At 42.8% G+C, this 17,223-nt stretch overlaps 2 protein-coding genes and 1 pseudogene across 7 annotated transcripts in view; all 3 read left to right on the forward strand.

Annotated features, from left to right (window-relative positions):
* Nucleotides 1-3,346, forward strand: part of LOC126943010 (zinc finger protein 845) — a 223,377-nt gene extending 220,031 nt beyond the window's left edge. For all 6 annotated transcript variants that reach the window (XM_050771249.1, XM_050771247.1, XM_050771252.1 and 3 more), the window contains one exon: nucleotides 307-3,346. In XM_050771249.1, the coding sequence (XP_050627206.1) occupies nucleotides 307-2,573 (2,267 nt within the window). In that variant the 3' untranslated portion in view covers nucleotides 2,574-3,346. The remainder of the gene's footprint in view (nucleotides 1-306) is intronic.
* LOC126943016 (zinc finger protein 813-like) overlaps nucleotides 1-17,223 on the forward strand; it is a 46,520-nt gene that overhangs the window by 14,371 nt on the left and 14,926 nt on the right. The gene's annotated exons all lie outside the window — the stretch shown is intronic.
* LOC126941684 (putative zinc finger protein 137) lies at nucleotides 2,645-3,346 on the forward strand (annotated as a pseudogene).

The following is a 17,223-nucleotide window of genomic DNA, read 5'->3' on the forward strand; positions in this document are numbered from 1 at the left end:
TGTTTTGCAAACTGTTAGACACTTTAGGGTCACAATGGAAAAATATTTCTTACTTTAAGCTACATATGTTTGTGCCCTGTCAGTGTTTTGTCATGATATTGGAAATAGGCTTCCGTAAAAATAATCTGAAGCACATGTAATTGCCCTTTATTTGTTAAAAAGTCATACGCTTTTCTGTTCCTAAACTTTGAGGGTCATGTTTGGAAAGTTTAAAATAAGTATTGTTTTTTGTGTCGTATTTACACATTTCAGCATTATTTGCCATCTGTACTTAATTTGAAACCTTTTGGTGTTTGTGTTTTGTAGATATCTCTTCCAAATGCAAGATGAAGGAGTTCTTGTCAACAGCGCAAAGCAATAGAGAAGTGTTCCACACAGGGACATTGCAAAGACATGAAAGTCATCAAATTGGAGATTATTGCTTCCAGGATGTTGATAAAGATATTCATGACTTAGAGTTTCAGTGGCAAGAAGATGAAAGAAATGGCCATGAAGCACCCATGACAAAAATAAAAAAGTTGACAGGTAGTACAGACCGATATGATCAAAGACATGCTGGAAACAAGCCTATTAAAGATCAGCTTGGATTAAGCTTTCATTCACATTTGCCTGAACTACACATATTTCACACCGAAGAGAAAATTGATAATCAACTTGAGAGGTCTGTCAATGATGCTTCCTCAGTTTCAACAACCCAAAGAAATTGTTGTAGGCCCAAAACCCATATATCTAATAACTATGGGAATAATTTCCAGAATTCTTCATTATTTACACAGAAACAGGAAGTACATATGAGAGAAAAATCTTTCCAATGTGATGAGAGTGGCAAAGCCTTTAGTAATAGATCACTCTTAAGGAAACATCAGATAATCCATTTAGGAGAGAAACAATATAAATGTGATATATGTGGCAAGCTCTTTAATCAGAAACAATACCTTGTAGACCATCGTAGATGTCACACTGGTGAGAAACGTTACAGTTGTAATGAGTGTGACAAGACCTTCAGTCAGACGTCATCCCTTACATACCATCGTAGACTTCATACTGGAGAGAAACCTTACAATTGTGAAGAATGTGACAAAGCTTTCCATTTCAAATCAAACCTTGAAAGACATAGGAGAATTCATACTGAAGAGAAACCATATGAGTGTAATGAGTGTGGCAAGACATTTAGGCAGAAGTCAATCCTTACATGCCATCGTAGACTTCATACTAAAGAGAAACCATACAAGTGTAATGAGTGTGGCAAGACATTTAGGCAGAAGTCATCCCTTACATGCCATCATAGACTTCATACTGGAGAGAAACCTTATAAGTGTAATGAGTGTGGCAAGAACTTTAGGCACAAGTCATCTCTTACATGCCATCGTAGACTTCATACTGGAGAGAAACCTTACAAATGTGAAGAATGTGACAGAGCTTACAGTTTCAAATCAAACCTTGAAATACATCAGAAACTTCATACTGAAGACAATCCTTACAAGTGTAATGAGTGTGGCAAGACCTTTAGCCGAACGTCATCCCTTACATGCCATCGTAGACGTCATACTGGAGAGAAACCTTACAAATGTGAAGAATGTGACAAAGCATTCCGTTTCAAATCAAATCTTGAAAGACATAGGAGAATTCATACTGGAGAGAAACCCTACAAGTGTAATGAGTGTGGCAAGACCTTTAGTCGGAAGTCATACCTTACATGCCATCGTAGACTTCATACTGGAGAGAAACCCTACAAGTGTAATGAGTGTGGCAAGACATTTAGTCACAAGTCATCCCTCACATGCCATCATAGACTTCATTCTGCAGAGAAACCTTACAAGTGTAATGAGTGCGGCAAGACCTTCAATCAGCAGTTAACCCTTAGACACCATCGTAGACTTCATACTGGAGAGAAACCTTACAAATGTGAAGAATGTGACAAAGCTTACAGTTTCAAATCAAACCTTGAAATCCAACAGAAAATTCATACTGAAGAGAATCCTTACAAGTGTAATGAATGTGGCAAGACCTTCAGCCGGACGTCATCCCTTACATGCCATCGTAGACTTCATACTGGAGAGAAACCTTACAAATGTGAAGAATGTGACAAAGCTTTCCGTGTGAAATCAAACCTTGAAGGACATAGGAGAATTCATACTGGAGAGAAACCATACAAGTGTAATGAGTGTGGCAAGACTTTTAGTCGGAAGTCGTATTTTACATGCCATCATAGACTTCATACTGGAGAGAAACCTTACAAGTGTAATGAATGTGACAAGACCTTTAGTCAGAAGTCATCCCTTATATGTCATCGTAGACTTCATACTGGAGAGAAACCTTACAAGTGTAATGAATGTGACAAGACCTTTAGTCAGAAGTCAAACCTTACTTGCCATCGTAGACTTCATACTGGAGAGAAACCTTACAAATGTAATGAGTGTGGCAAGAACTTTAGTCAGAAATCATACCTTACATGCCATCGTAGACTTCATACTGGAGAAAAACCTTACAAGTGTAATGAATGTGGTGAGGTTTTTAATCAACAAGCACACCTTGCAGGTCATCATAGAATTCACACTGGAGAGAAGACTTAGAAATGTGAAGCATGTGACAAAGTTTACAGTCGCAAATCAAGCCTTGAAAGACAGGAGAATTCATACTGTAGAGAAAGCTTACAAATGTGAAGAATGTCACAAAGTTTTCAGTCGCACATCAAACCTTGAAAGACGTAGGAGAATTCCTACTGGAGAAAAACCATAAATATGTAAGAGTTTGTGGCAAGGCTTTCAGGCGTGATTCGCACCTGGCACAGCATCCTAGAATTCACACTGGAGAGAAGCCTTACAAGTGTAATGAGTGTGACAGAGTCTTTAGTGGGCAGTCAACACTTGTTTACCATCAGGCACTTCGTGGCGTAGGTAAACTTTACTGATGTAATGATTGTCACAAAGTCTTCAGTAATGCTACAACCATTGTGAATCATTGGAGAATCCATAATGAAGAGAGATCATACTAGTGTAATAAATTTGGCAGATTTTTCAGATGTTGTTCATACCTTGCAGTTCATTGGTGAACTCATGCTGGAGAGAAACCTTACAAATGTCATGATTGTGGCAACGTCTTCAGTCAAGCTTCATCCTATGCAAAACATAGGATAATTCATACAGGAGAGAAACCTCACAAGTGTGATGATTGTGGCAAAGCCTTTACTTCACACCTCATTAGACATCAGAGAATGCATACTGGACAGAAATCTTACAAATGTCATCACGGTGCCAAGGTCTTCAGTCTGAGTTCACTTCTTGCAGAATATCAGAAAATTCATTTTGGAGGTAGTTGTTCCAAATGCAATGAATAGAGCAAACAATCAAGCATTAATTGACATTAGAGTCAATTCAGCGTTGACTTGAGTTTGAGTTGACTTAACGTTGAGGTCAAACATTAATTGACATTGAAGTGTTTATGTTAAGAGGATTGGGCCAGGCACAGTGGCTCACACCTGTAATCCGAGCGCTTTGGGAGGCCAAGGTGGGTACATCACTTGAGGTCAGGAGTTTGAGATCAGCCTGGCCAACAGATGTGAGCCATTTTCCCTGCGTGTTTTTCATTTCTTTAACAAAAACTGATAGGGATTTTTATGGGTATTGTGTTGAATCTAAATCACATTGGGTTATATAATCATTTAACAATATTAATTTTTCCAAACCATCAATATGGATTGTAGCTCTATGTTTTTAATCATTTCAATCAATGTTTGTAGATGTCAAGGTACAAATTTCTGACCTTTTTATGTTTGTTTCTTTTTTTTTTTTTTTTTTTGAGATGGAGTCTTGCTCTGTCACCCGGGCTGGCGTGCAGTGGCCGGATCTCAGCTCACTGCAAGCTCCACCTCCTGGGTTCATGCCGTTGTCCTGCCTCAGCCTCCCAAGTAGCTAGGACTATAGGCGCCGGCCACCTTGCCCGGCTAGTTTTTTGTTTTTTTTTTTTTTAGTAGAGTCGGGGTTTCACCATGTTAGCCAGGATGGTCTTGATCTCCTGACCTCGTGATCCACCCGTCTCGGCCTCCCAAAGTGCTGGGATTACAGGCTTGAGCCACCGCGCCCGGCCGTTTATTTCTAAGTATTTCTTAATTTAAGTTCTCCAGCAAATGGAAGTGTTTTAAAATTTCCTTTTAAAATTGTTTATTGTTAGACTGTGGAAATTCAACTAATTTTTTGGTGCTAATACGGTATTGTGCAAATCCACTGAATATGTTACTTAGTTCCAGTAGTATTTTGGTTGACTCTGTGATTTTCTACACAGAAGATCATGTCATCTACAAACAAATATAATTTTACTTCTTTCTTTCTGACTTGGATGAGTTTTATTTCCTCTGCTATTTAATTGCTCTGTCTAGGACAGCCAGTATTGATTGAATAGAAGGGGTGAGCGCATTCTAGCATCATGTGAGGTCCTACAGGAAGAGCATTCCATTTTCCCTGCTTGGTTATTTATTCATTTGTCATTTCATGGATGGTCTTTCTATTGTTGAGGCAAATTTCCTTTTCTATCTATTTTGTTTAGGATTTCTATGATGACTGGATTTCGAATTTTGTGAAATACTTTTTTCCATCTATTAAGATGATGTGGTTTTCATCTTTCATTCTGTTCAAGTGGTATATCACATTGATTTGCTTGAATATGTTGAACCATCCTTGCATTCCAGAAATAAGTGGCACTCGAATATCTACATTTTTTAAATGTCCTCTTGAATACAGTTTTCTAGTACAAGGGATCTTGAAGAAGTTCATGGAAAAATACATATTATGAGAAAATTGTGCATGAATTTCACAGTTTTTGCACCAAAATAACCTGGTGCATGCCTGTAATCTCAGCTTCTCTGGAGGCTGAGGCAGGAGAATCACTTGAAGCCATTTGGCAGAGATTGAGGTGAGTTGAAATCACGCCATTGGACTCCAGCCTGGGCAACAAGAGTGAAACTCCATCTCAAAAAAAAAAATAGAAAAAGAAATAGAAAACATCACTGATTGGTGAAAGCTATTGAATTAGACAGAGATGTAACTCTGAAAATATATATTTAGGCCGGGCGCGGTGGCTCAAGCCTGTAATCCCAGCACTTTGGGAGGCCGAGACGGGCAGATCACGAGGTCAGGAGATCGAGACCATCCTGGCTAACACGGTGAAACCCCGTCTCTACTAAAAAATACAAAAAACTAGCTGGGCGAGGTGGCGGGCGCCTGTAGTCCCAGCTACTTGGGAGGCTGAGGCAGGAGAATGGCATAAACCCGGGAGGCGGGGCTTGCAGTGAGCTGAGATCTGGCCACTGTACTCCAGCCTGGGCGACAGAGCGAGACTCTGTCTCAAAAAAAAAAGAAAAAGAAAATATATATTTAAATATTGAATAATGAAGAGCATTTCTGAATGGTGTGTATATACATATATATTTTATATGTGATTTCAGATGCAATTTTAGATATTGTATGAAATTGTATAGGCAGAAGGATACAGCACAAACTGGTAAAAATTATGTCTAGATATAAATGACTACTTTTTATTTTAGTGTTTAAATATTTTATTACATTTGTTCAGGTGAGTGTTAATTTTCTATTTATGCATTGCCACGGTATAGCCAGCAGTTTACTACAACACTCATTTATTTTCTCACAGTTCATAGATGAAAAATGTGTCAGGTTTTTGTGGGTACTCTGGTTTCACAAGGCCAAAATCAAGGTCAAAGCCATGGGATCGAGTCTGAGATTGTGGGGGCAGAATTTCCTTCTAAGCCCATTCAGATTGTTGTCAGAATTCATTTCTTTCTCCTGGTCCCCATATATTCAAAATCCAGCACGTGAAATCACCCTCGCGCTCCTGGGTCCTAACTTCCTCTGCTTTTGCATCTCTCTGACATACATTTCTGCTGCAAGGACACATAGGACCTACCCAGATAATCCAGGATAACTTTTTTTCTTTTTTTGTTTTTCTTGTTTTTTTTTTGTGAGACTGAGTCTTGCTCTGTTGACCAGTCTGAGTGCAGTGGTGCAATCTCTGCTCACTGCAACCAGTGCCTCCCGGGTTAAAGCGATTCTCCTGCCTCAGCCTCCCGAGTAGCTGGGATTACAGGCACACACCGCCGTGCTGGCTAATTTTTGTATTTTTAGTAGAGATGGGGTTTCACCATGTTAGCCAGGCTGGTCTTGAACTCTTGACCTCAAGTGATCCACCCACCTCGGCCTTTCAAAATGCTGGGATTACACACAGTTTTCTCTTTCAAAGTCAGATGAGGTCAGGCATGGTGGGGGGTGCCTATAATCCCAGCTACTCAGGAGACTGAGGAAGGAGGATCGCTTGAACCAGAGCGGCGAGGATGCGGTGAGCCAAGATCGCGCCACTGCACTCCAGCCTGGTTGACAGAGCAAAACTGAGTCTCAAAAAAAAAAAAAAAAATTCAAATGACTAGTAACCTTCATTAATTAGGAAATTACCAGTCAAATTCCTTTTGGTAGGTAGCATAACATAAACACAGGAGTAGCACCAGGAGTTGGAGACCTGCCTACAACATCATAGGACCAGTAAACTTTTTTGCACTGAGAAAAAAATTTGTCAGTCTAGCTAGAAAATTATTAACATTTGGAATATTTCTGTAAAGAGAAATTGGTATACTATGTATTGATAAACTACATTTGTAATACTATAGTTTACATAGTAAAATATTACATAGTAAAATATATTTTATTTATTTCATATATTTATATATTTATATAAAATATAGTATTTTATAGTAAAGTATGGTATTTTACAATACTGTATTTTACATGATCTCGTACCATTTTATGGCTGCATAGGCCATGATGTATGGGTACCACAATAACTATACATCAGTATAATTAACTATACATCAATATAATTGTATAGTAATATATGTTTAAATATTGGTAAACTATATGTTTCTACGAAATTTCTATATTATTTGGTATTCAGTTGTGCTCACGAGTCGATTTATTTCTTTTTTTTTTTTTCTGAGAACAAATCTTGTTCTGTAGCCCAGATCTGGGGAGCAGTATTGCAATCTCGGCTCACTGCAACCTCTGCCTCCCAGGTTCAAGCAATTCTCCTCTCTCAGCCTTCCAAGTAGTTGGGATTACAGGCGTGCACAACCATGCCCAGCTAATTTTTGTATTTTTAGTAGAGACGAGGTTTCACCATGTTGGCCAGGCCGGTCTCGAACTCCTAACCTCAGGTGATCTGCCTGCCTAGGCCTCTCAAAGTGCTAGGATTACAGGCATGAGCCACCGTGCCGGACCAGGTTTCTTTCATTTTTAAAAGACTTTTAAGTTCAAACAGGTGCAGGTTTGTTACATAGGTAAACATGTGTCATGGAGTTTGTTGTACAGATCACTTCGTCATCAGGGTATAAATTCTAGAGCCCACTAATCATATTTCCTGATCCTCTTCCTTCTCCCACCCTTCGCCCTCCAATAGGCCCCAGTGTGTGTTGTTCCCCTCTATGTATCTGTCTTCTCATCATTTACCTCTGTCTTATAAGTGGGAACATGTGGCATTTGGGTTTGTGTTCCCGTGTGAGTTTGCTAAGGAAAATGGCCTCCAGCTCCATCCATGTCCCTGCAAAGGACATGGTCTCGTTCTTTTTTATGGCTGCATAGTCCGTGAGGTATAGGTACCACATTTTCTTTATCCAGTCCACCAGTGATGGGCATTTAAATTTCTTCATGTTTGCTGTCGTGAATACGGCTGCAAAGAACATATATGCACATGCGTCTTTATGATAGAACAATTTATATTCCTTTAGGCATGTATCCAGTAATGAGATTGCTCGGTCAAATGATATATCTGTCTTTAGGTCTATTTTGTGGAAGGCAGAGTGACAAGTTCAAAAATTTTTAATTTAAACTAATGGCTTTATGTTCTTCCTTTCACTTCCTTTCATGTCTTTCAAAATCCATCTTAAGCACTTTGCCTGATTCCAATCATCTGCATATAGCTTAAACTATCAAAGATCTAAATATTATAAGAAAATCTACTTTGGGTGGAAAGACTTCTCTGGGAGGCAGAGAATCCACTGAGACATACGTAGCGTGTGTTAGGTGCCTGACATACCAGACCTCAGTATTTCCTGCTTCCTTCTTGTGAGACCCTCTCTGCCTCCAGGGATCAAAGAGAAGAATCTCCCCAGACACTCTAAAATCCCTTTGGAGATGCTACCTAGGAATTAGTAAATGTTTTGTTCGTAATTACAACAGGGAAATAAAGTTTTAAAAATATAATAGCGTCCTAGGACTGCACTGTTACCTGTGACAGGTAAAATGATCATTGCAGTTGTGAGAGCAGGTCAGTACACAGAACCACAAGCCCATATCTAGCAGCCTGGCTGCTGCCCTCTAATATAATACTGACTGGCATGACCAGGTCACTGAGCTCACCATCCAGACAGAAGGATGGGTCAGGTGAGTGTTTTATGCTTCAGTTTGACAGGTAGAGTCTGGAATAGAAGGAGGTATATAAGAAGTCCAGATATGGCCGGGCGTGGTGGCTCACGCCTGTAATCCTAGCACTTTGGGAGGCCAAGGGGGGAGTGGATTGCCTGAGGTCAGGAGTTCGAGACCAGCCTGGCCAACATGGCTAAACCCATCTCTACTAAAAATACAAAAATTACCGGGCTTGGTGGCGAGCGCCTATAATCCCAACTACTCTGGAGGCTGAGGCAGGAGAATCGCTTCAACCTGGGGAGCGGAGGTTATCAGGAGCCGAGATCATGCTGCTTCACTCCATCCTGGGTGTAGGAGCGAAACTCCATCTTGGGAGAAAAAAAAAAGGTCCAGATAAGTGATCACATCAAGAAAAGGGAATCTTAGGGGTTTGAAACTAGTCTAATGTCAAAGCCACACAGGAAGGAGGAATAATTCCTGGAGCATGAGCTGAGCCAGGAAGGAGAGTTGGGGACTGTAGACCCTATCCCAGTCCCTGATGGCTCCTAATGTAGTTTAGTTTAATCCTTCCATAATAATGATTTTTTGGTATTTAATCCACATGATGATGAAACCTGGGTTTTAAGGTCCTTGAAGACTGGAACTCTAAAATCTATCTGTGGTTCAGCCACTTTACACAAATCATAGAAAGACTATTAAGGATAATTGGAAGTATGCCCTTATGACCCTAATGCTGGAAATCATTGGGATAAATCTACAAGAATTATCTAATACTGTGCGGAATCCGCGCCCTCAAGTGGCAGTTGCTGGCATAGAAATGTTATCTCAAAGTTCTCCTCTGAAGGGCTAAATGGAGAGTCATTGTTTCTCTGTTGAAAACATAAGGAGTCTGTTGATTATGGTGAGACTGTTTTCAGTCTTGAAGTTAGGAAAGCAACGTTTAGGGAACAGAAAAGTTTCTAATAATCAGTTTTAGATAGCAGTTGTCACTCTTGGATTATCTTGTAATGCTGTTGTCTGGCTTAGAAGAAACTCTAATATCCAGTTCTCATCACAATACAGTAAGTTGGTGAGGTGATGCATATGTTAATTAGCTTGACTGAATCTTTCTACAATGTATACATAGGTCTAAACATCCCATTATATCCCCTAAATAGACACAATTATTGGCCAGTTAAAAATAAATAAATGTGACGGGGCGCAGTGGCTCACACCTGTAATCCCAGCATTTTGGGAGGCTGAGGCAGGTGGATCACTTGAGGTCAAGAATTCAAGACCAGCCTGGCCAACATGGCGAAACCCCATCTCTACTAAAAATACAAAAGATTACCTGGGCGTGGTGGCAGGCACCTGTAATCCCAGCTACTTGGAAGGATGAGGCAGGGAGAATTTCTTGAATCCAGGAGGTGGAGGTTGTGGTGAGCCAAGACCGCGCCACTGCACTCCAGCCTGGGCAACAGAGTGAGGCTCGGTCTCAAAAATAATAAATAAATAAATAGGGCCATGTGCAGTGGCTCACACCTGTAATCCCAGCACTTTGGGAGACCGAGGTTGGCGGATCACGAAGTCAGGAGATCGAGACCATCCTGGCCAACATGGTGAATCCCCATCTCTACTAAAAATACAAAAATTAGCTGGGCGTGGTGGCGCATGCCTGTAATCCCAGCTACTCAGGAGGCTGAGGCAGGAGAAATGCTTAAACCAGGGAGTCAGAGGTTGCAGTGAGCCAAGATCGCACCACAGCACTCCAGCCTGGCGACAGAGTGAGTATCCATCTCAAAAAATAAAAAAATAATCAAATCCAAATCTACCACTTCAATTTATCAAATGCACAAGATTCCATGCCTTACAGATTTAATTTTTGTATATGTTCTATATTCACAGCTTTTACAAATCTCACCTCAACACTACTCATTGTATGTATTCATTAATTGATGAGTATATAGAGAGATCAGACTGTTACTGTGTCTATGTAGAAAGAAGTAGACATAAGAGACTCCATTTTGTTCTGTACTAAGAGAAATTCCTCTGCCTTGAGATGCTGTTAATCTGTAACCCTAGCCCCAACCCTGTGCTTGCAGAGACATGTGCTGTGTTGACTCAAGGTTTAATGGATTTAGGGTTGTGCAGGATGTGCTTTGTTAAACAAGTGCTTGAAGGCAGTATGCTTGGTAAAAGTCATCGCCATTCTCTATCTCGAGTACCCAGGGACACAATACACTGTGGAAGGCCACAGGGACCTCTGCCCAGGAAAGCCAGGTATTGTCCAAGCTTTCTTCCCATGTGATAGCCTGAGATATGGCCTCATGGGAAGGGAAAGACCTGACCATCCCCCAGCCCGACATCCAGAAAGGGTCTATGCTGAGGAGGATGAGTGAAAGAGGAAGGCCTCTTTGCAGCTGAGATAAGAGGAAGGCATCTGTCTCTTGCTCATCCCTGGGAATAGAATGTCTCCGTGTAAAACCTGATAGTATGTTCTATTTACTGAGATAGGCGAAAATCACCTTAGGGCTGGAGGTGAGACATGCTGGCGGCAATACTGCCTTTTAATGCACCGAGATGTCTGTGTACGTGCACATCAAAGCACAGCACCTTTCCTTAAACTTATTTATGACACAGAGTCCTTTTTTTTTTTTTTTTTTTTTTTTTTTTTTGAGACGGAGTCTTGCTCTGTCACCCAGGCTGGAGTGCAGTGGCCGGATCTCAGCTCACTGCAAGCTCCTCCTCTCGGGTTCACGCCATTCTCCTGCCTCAGCCTCCCGAGTAGCTGGGACTACAGGCGCCTGCCACCTCGCCCGGCTATTTTTTTGTATTTTTTAGTAGAGACGGGGTTTCACCGTGTTAGCCGGGATCGTCTCTCGATCTCCTGACCTCGTGATCCGCCCGTCTCGGCCTCCCAAAGTGCTGGGATTACAGGCTTGAGCCACCGCGCCGGGCCGACAGAGTCCTTTACTCACATGTTTTCCTGCTGACCCTCTCCCCACCATTACCCTATAGTCCTGCCACATCCCCCTTTCCAAGAAGGTAGAGATAGTGTTCCATAAATGCTGAGGGAACTCAGCGACCAGTGCCGATGCGGGTCCTCCGTATACTGAGTGCGGGTCCCCTGGGTCCACTGTTCTTTCTCTACGCTTTGTCTCTGTCTCTCATTTCTTTTCTCAGTCCCTCATCCCAACTGACAAGAAACACCCACAGATGTGGGGGGGCTGGCCCCCTTCGGAAAATAGAGACAGTTTTTTTTTTTTTTTTTGAAATGATTTTGCTCTTATTACTCAGGCTGGAGTGCAGTGGCACTATCTCAGTTCACTGCTACATCTGCCTTCCAGTTTCAAGCAATTCTCCTGCCTCAGCCTCCCTAGTAGCTGTGATTACAGGCGCCCACCACTATTCCCGGCTAATTTTTGTATTTTAGTAGAGATGGGGTGTCTCCATGTTGGTCAGGCTGCTCTCAAACTCCCAACCTCAAGTGATCCGCCCACCTCGGCCTCCCAACGTGCTGGAATTACAGGCATCAGCCACTGCATTGGGCCATTATAATTTAATTTCTACCCTACTTTATTTTATGATCCTCTAGTGTTTCATGTCATGTAGGACATGATATCAGAATGTCCATGTAGTTAGGACATGATATCAGAATGTCCATTAATGCCTGTGGTAGGTGCCACCGTACTTTCTTTCCTGGTATAAAAGGAAGTGAGTCTCTCTGTAGCTATCCTGATATGGGGCCAATCTTTTAAATCTAATTTAGTCATGAGACAGATTCTGTAATTTTATACTCCAATCAGTGGATCTACATTTTATCAAAGTCTTTAAAGATTTATTCAAAATTGGTATCAGCTTCTGGGGTAATATTTTACACATCAATGGAAACCGGTCGAAAACAAAATTATGAAATTAAACGTCACCTGTGTAAAATATACAGACAAGATATAAAATAAAAATTAAATATGTATCCTCATTATTGGAAGAACTCCGCTAACTGGCTTTGACAGTAGAGCATGGTGGTTAACGCACTCTGAAATCAGCCCAGACAAGATCAGTCCCCATTCCACCCCAAACACGGTGTGAATTTACACAAATCATGTCATCTCTCTGTGCTTGAGTCCTCTTGGTCTTTATAATGGTGGTGCCTGGCTCATAGATTATGAAGACTATGGAGGTGAATACACGTCTGTTCTTCATAGCAAAGAGCAATTCATTGCAAATACACTTAAAATGAGACACATCCAAAGATGGCAAACTCTTCATAATAGAAAGTAACTTTATGAAGTATTTCTATTTATTTTTTGAGACAGGGTGTCACTTTGTCACCTAGGCTGGTGAAAATAACCAATCAACTTGCTGCACTCTATGCACTGGTCTTGAATGGAAAATGTGGTGATTCTGCTAAAGCTTCTCTGTCTTTCCCCGTGTGTGAAACCTAACCATCTCTACTTGGGAACGCTCATCCCATTCATTTAGAGTTGATGTTTCCAGGTGGCTGTCCTCACGCTTTGTGTTCACATAAACTCTATACTTAATCATATATTCTAAATTTTATTATTTACTATTGACATCAGTTTCTATCGGATTCTAGGAGCCTCACCAGAGAGGGCACCTGTCGCCATGTTGTAAAACTCACACTTGTCAAGAAGACATGGGTTAGGGTTTCTCCGCCTCCCTCAGGATGAAGCTAATTAGCTGACACAGATGGTCACCTCCACTACCATGTAGAGCCACGATGAACTACGTGTGACCAAGAGTGTTAAGTCCTCTTCCCTGAGGACTGATTAGTGTTTATCTTGAAAACATGTACTTAATGGGTTGTATAGAAGAGTGAAGTTTCTTTCTCTCTTTTCAACCTCTCAGCTGTTTGCCTGTATTTCGCATCACAATCTGGTCTAAGGTTTATCTATCAGTGAAATGGTTTTTATTTCTTTCTCTATTATCGTCGTGGAGATGATTTGTCATTTGGGGGAAGACTTTTTGTTTTCAATTATATTTTCTCAACAATTAGTAAAGTAAAAAGTAAAGTAAAAAGTTTTTGGGGGGCCAGGCGTGGTGGCTCATGCCTGTAATCCCAGCACTTTGGGAGGCCGAGGCAGGTGGATCACTTGAAGTCAGGAGTTTGAGAGCAGCCTGGCCAACATGGTGAACCCGCCTACAAAAATACAAAAATAAGCCGGGCATGGCGGCACGCGCATGTAATGGCAGGTACTCTGGAGGCTGAGGCAGGGAAATCGCTTGAACCCAGGAGGCAGAGGCTGCAGTGAGCCCAGATCCCGCCACTGCACTCCAGCCTGGGCGACAGAGAAATACTCTGTCTCAAACCAAAGAAAAGAAATAAAAGAAAGCAACAGATCTCTTCCACAAATGTGCTGGGACAACTAACTGGTTATCTACATGGAAAAGAATAATGTTGTATCCCTATCTCGCACCATCAAAATTTTATTTTAAAGCGTTAAAACAAAATGAAGAAAAAAAAAGAGAGAGAGAGAGACAAGGAAGGGAGCCCTGCAGGACGGGGTGTTACTTTGTCGCCCAGGCTGGCCTGGACCCCCGGGCCCAGCAATCCTCCCGCTGCTGCTTTTGAGTAGCTGGGACTTCAGGCTCCCGCCCCCGCGCCCGCATCTTTGCTGTGTTTATCCAGCAGATCGTCCCTAGCTGGCCCAAGCAGTCTGTCCTGCATCCCAAGTGGTGGCTTTAGGGAAATCTCTGAAGCCGAACACAGGGTGCACTCTCCCTCCCGAGTGAATGGAAAATAGAAAGGGAGAGAATTTCTTTTCTGTTTTGTGGGCGGTCAGCATTAAATCGTACGTTCCGCCCAGGCCGGGCCTTGCGTTTTACATTCTAGTTTCCATCCCCGTTCCAGACAATTTCAGGGCTTTTGAATCATGCCTCAGCCTTCCTGGCGGGTCTCGCCGCCAAAACCTGAAAACAGGTGCTGGGAACAAGGCTGAGAGGCGCACAGGTCCTGCCCCGGCCCCGCCCGCTGCGGGTTCTAAAGCGCAAGGTCTCTCGGCCTCGCGCCCCGCCCCTACCTCGCCCAGGCCCCGCCCACCTCCTCGCGGGTCCCGCCCAGGCCTGGCTTCTGTCCTGCGCGCGCAGATTCGCGCAGACCAGGAAGCGGATCTCGTGGAGTGACGGTCCCACCACGGCGCGTGAGTTTCGCCCTGTCTTGTATTAACTTTGCGCTTCCCAGATGCCCAGCGCTTCTGAAACTGGGACTTGGGATCCCCCAAAACCTGGATATTCGCAGCCGTCGTCCTTCATCCAGAGCAAATTGAGACATCCCCGTGAGAGGCCGGGGGTCGCTTCCTTTTGGGTTTTAGGTCGCCCTGAGGCTGGTCCCGTCCCGCTGTAGGGCAATGTATACACTTTCTATCGCGTAGTTTTCCTGCTCTAAACCTTTTTCTGACTCCTCCAGCCCCGCGCTTTTTAAAGTCCTCACCCGATAGGTGGATTCTCGCCCTCGTAGGCCCCTGGAGCGCAGCGCCGCTGCCCCAGTCCCGGGAAGGCCGCGTCCTCTGCCTTGTCCTGGGATCCTGCAGACCCCACCCTTGTCTTAACGCGCCCACGCCCGTTCACCTCCCTCCTTGTGCCGGGCCCTGCAGTTCCCCAGGTGTCCCCTGCACAGTCACCGCTTCCCCGAGCCCTCGTTGGGGAGGTGCCCGGGGCCTGTCCTGTGACACGGGGTGTTCTTGCCTGCCCAGCTCCAGCCCCTGGAAAATGTGCTCCACCGGGATGCAGGCGTCTTACTGCAAACCCTCCTGTGATTGTGTGGGCCAAAGGGATCAGGAGACAGAGCAGTAGAAAACCAGAGAGAGAGAAAAGAAGAATGAGAAAGACCCACAACAGATGGCAAAGTAGAGGATGCTGAGGGATTTGCCGAGAGGCAGCAAAAGTGAAAAGAAAACGATAAGAAAGCAGGAGGAGAAAAGCAACTGGAGAAATGTAGAGAAAAGCTAGATGTACAGAGAGATGAAGGACAGCAAGGTAGGGAGAAGGGCAGCAAAGAGGGAGGCTCATCAGGGTGAGGGAGAGGAGGAGGGATTTGGAGCCGGAGCAGACAGAGCAGAGTGGTGCTAGTGGCAAAGAGAACAGAAGGAGAACCACAGCAGGGAGGACACCTGAAGATCTAGGCTGCCAGAGGGTGGGGGGACAAGGAGGTGTAACAGGGAAGAGAGAATTTAATGGGGAGAGCAGAGGAGGCGTAGAGATGGTGTTGCACCGGCTCAGTGGATTTACATCTAAAAAGCTGAGCATTTCAACAAAGACAGAGTGGGGTTTTTTGCTTTCAGAAGCAGAATAAAAGCAGTTAATCATATAATGATAGGTCACGTAATCTATAGCATAGCGTAACTTGTTTCCTTCCATAGCTGGTGGCCTTGTAGCTGCATTGAAAGGAAAACAAAAACAGCTAAATACACACATTTGTCCTTTTTTTTTTTTTTTCTTCTTCACTCTTGTTCTGGAAAGGGTGGGAGGGTGGGGGGAGCTGTCTGGAGCCCGTTCCTTTGGCTTCGACTTCACAAACAGCGTTATCTTATAACTGTCCTTGAAGTGAGCTTGCTAGGCAGAGGAGAACTGGTTCTTCTTTTCTTTTTAACCCTTGCCTTGCCCATTACTTTTCTTGGAGTGAAAGAATGCATATTTATTTTTTTAATTTCTGCCTCAGTTTCCTCCCTTAGATGCTTTTCATAAACAAGATTTTAATAAAAAGCATCACTGTTACTGGATTCTTCATGAAAGAGCAGGTTTTCTTCTTTAGGCACAGGCTGATATTCACATAGAGCTATTAGCTGAGTGGTAGTCTGCCTGGTTACAATTGCTTCTGTAGTTGATTGAATGTTCTTAACAAGAAGAGGTCAGAGGCAAGGGAGTATTAAACAAATTCCTAGTATGGCTGGAACTACTCCTATTAAGGTTTTGAACCTACTGAAGGAGGAAAACCAGCCTCTAAAGAGGGACTCAGGAGCCTACTTTTTCTAAGTGTGGACTGGAACTTGGGCTAATTTTTTCATTCTGGCAGTTATTTCTGTAATAGCCTTCCTATTGTCATGGATTTCTAGGCAGCAATTGGTTAGATTAAATTTTCTACGTACTCTTCCTTCCTGGGCTAGGAGGTAGTCTAAAGTTAATCTATTTTGGTAGATGGCATTTCTCATTTTCGTGGCTTGCTGGGCCAGTAAGTTGAATGCATTTGCTGTTTCATTAGTGATGATTTTACGTACTGCTTGCAACTTTAGGATGTGGTTAAGTGTGTAAATTGGGGTGCAGTAGCTTTATGACTTACCTTGTGCCCAGGTAGCCGGCCTAGAGTACTGAATTAGTCTTTCGGGGGCCAATCTGTGTCTTTCTAATCTTCTATTTTTATGTCTTACGTCTATATCCCTTTTGTTTTTTTCTTTAATGTTATTGTAGACAGGATACCTTCAAGGTTCTCCCTGTTGCAGTGGGAGTAAGAAGAAAGATGGTCTAATTGTTTCAAGTACACAAACCCTTGTCCACTTTCCTGGCGACTGTCGGTAGGCCCGTGGCCCACAAATCTGATAGAGATCGGAGGGTGCTTGCCAGGTATTTGGAGCTTCAAGCTGATACTAGATGTGGTTTAGAGAAATGGAAGAATGGATTTGGATGAGGTGATCTGGAGTCATCTTTGCCTTGCCACAAAGTTTTCTTTAGTGTTTTATTATAATATTGCTGTCTTAAACAAGTTAATTCTTCTAGTGAGTCTGTAAAAGCTTTTCCTTAGTGAACAGCACAGTATCTCCTGATAATGGAAGTTTTTAAGAGCTAGACGCTTGAACTTGTGGGCATC

The sequence above is a fragment of the Macaca thibetana genome, chromosome 19 (genome assembly GCF_024542745.1).
Source record: "Macaca thibetana thibetana isolate TM-01 chromosome 19, ASM2454274v1, whole genome shotgun sequence".
Lineage (NCBI taxonomy): Eukaryota > Metazoa > Chordata > Mammalia > Primates > Cercopithecidae > Macaca > Macaca thibetana.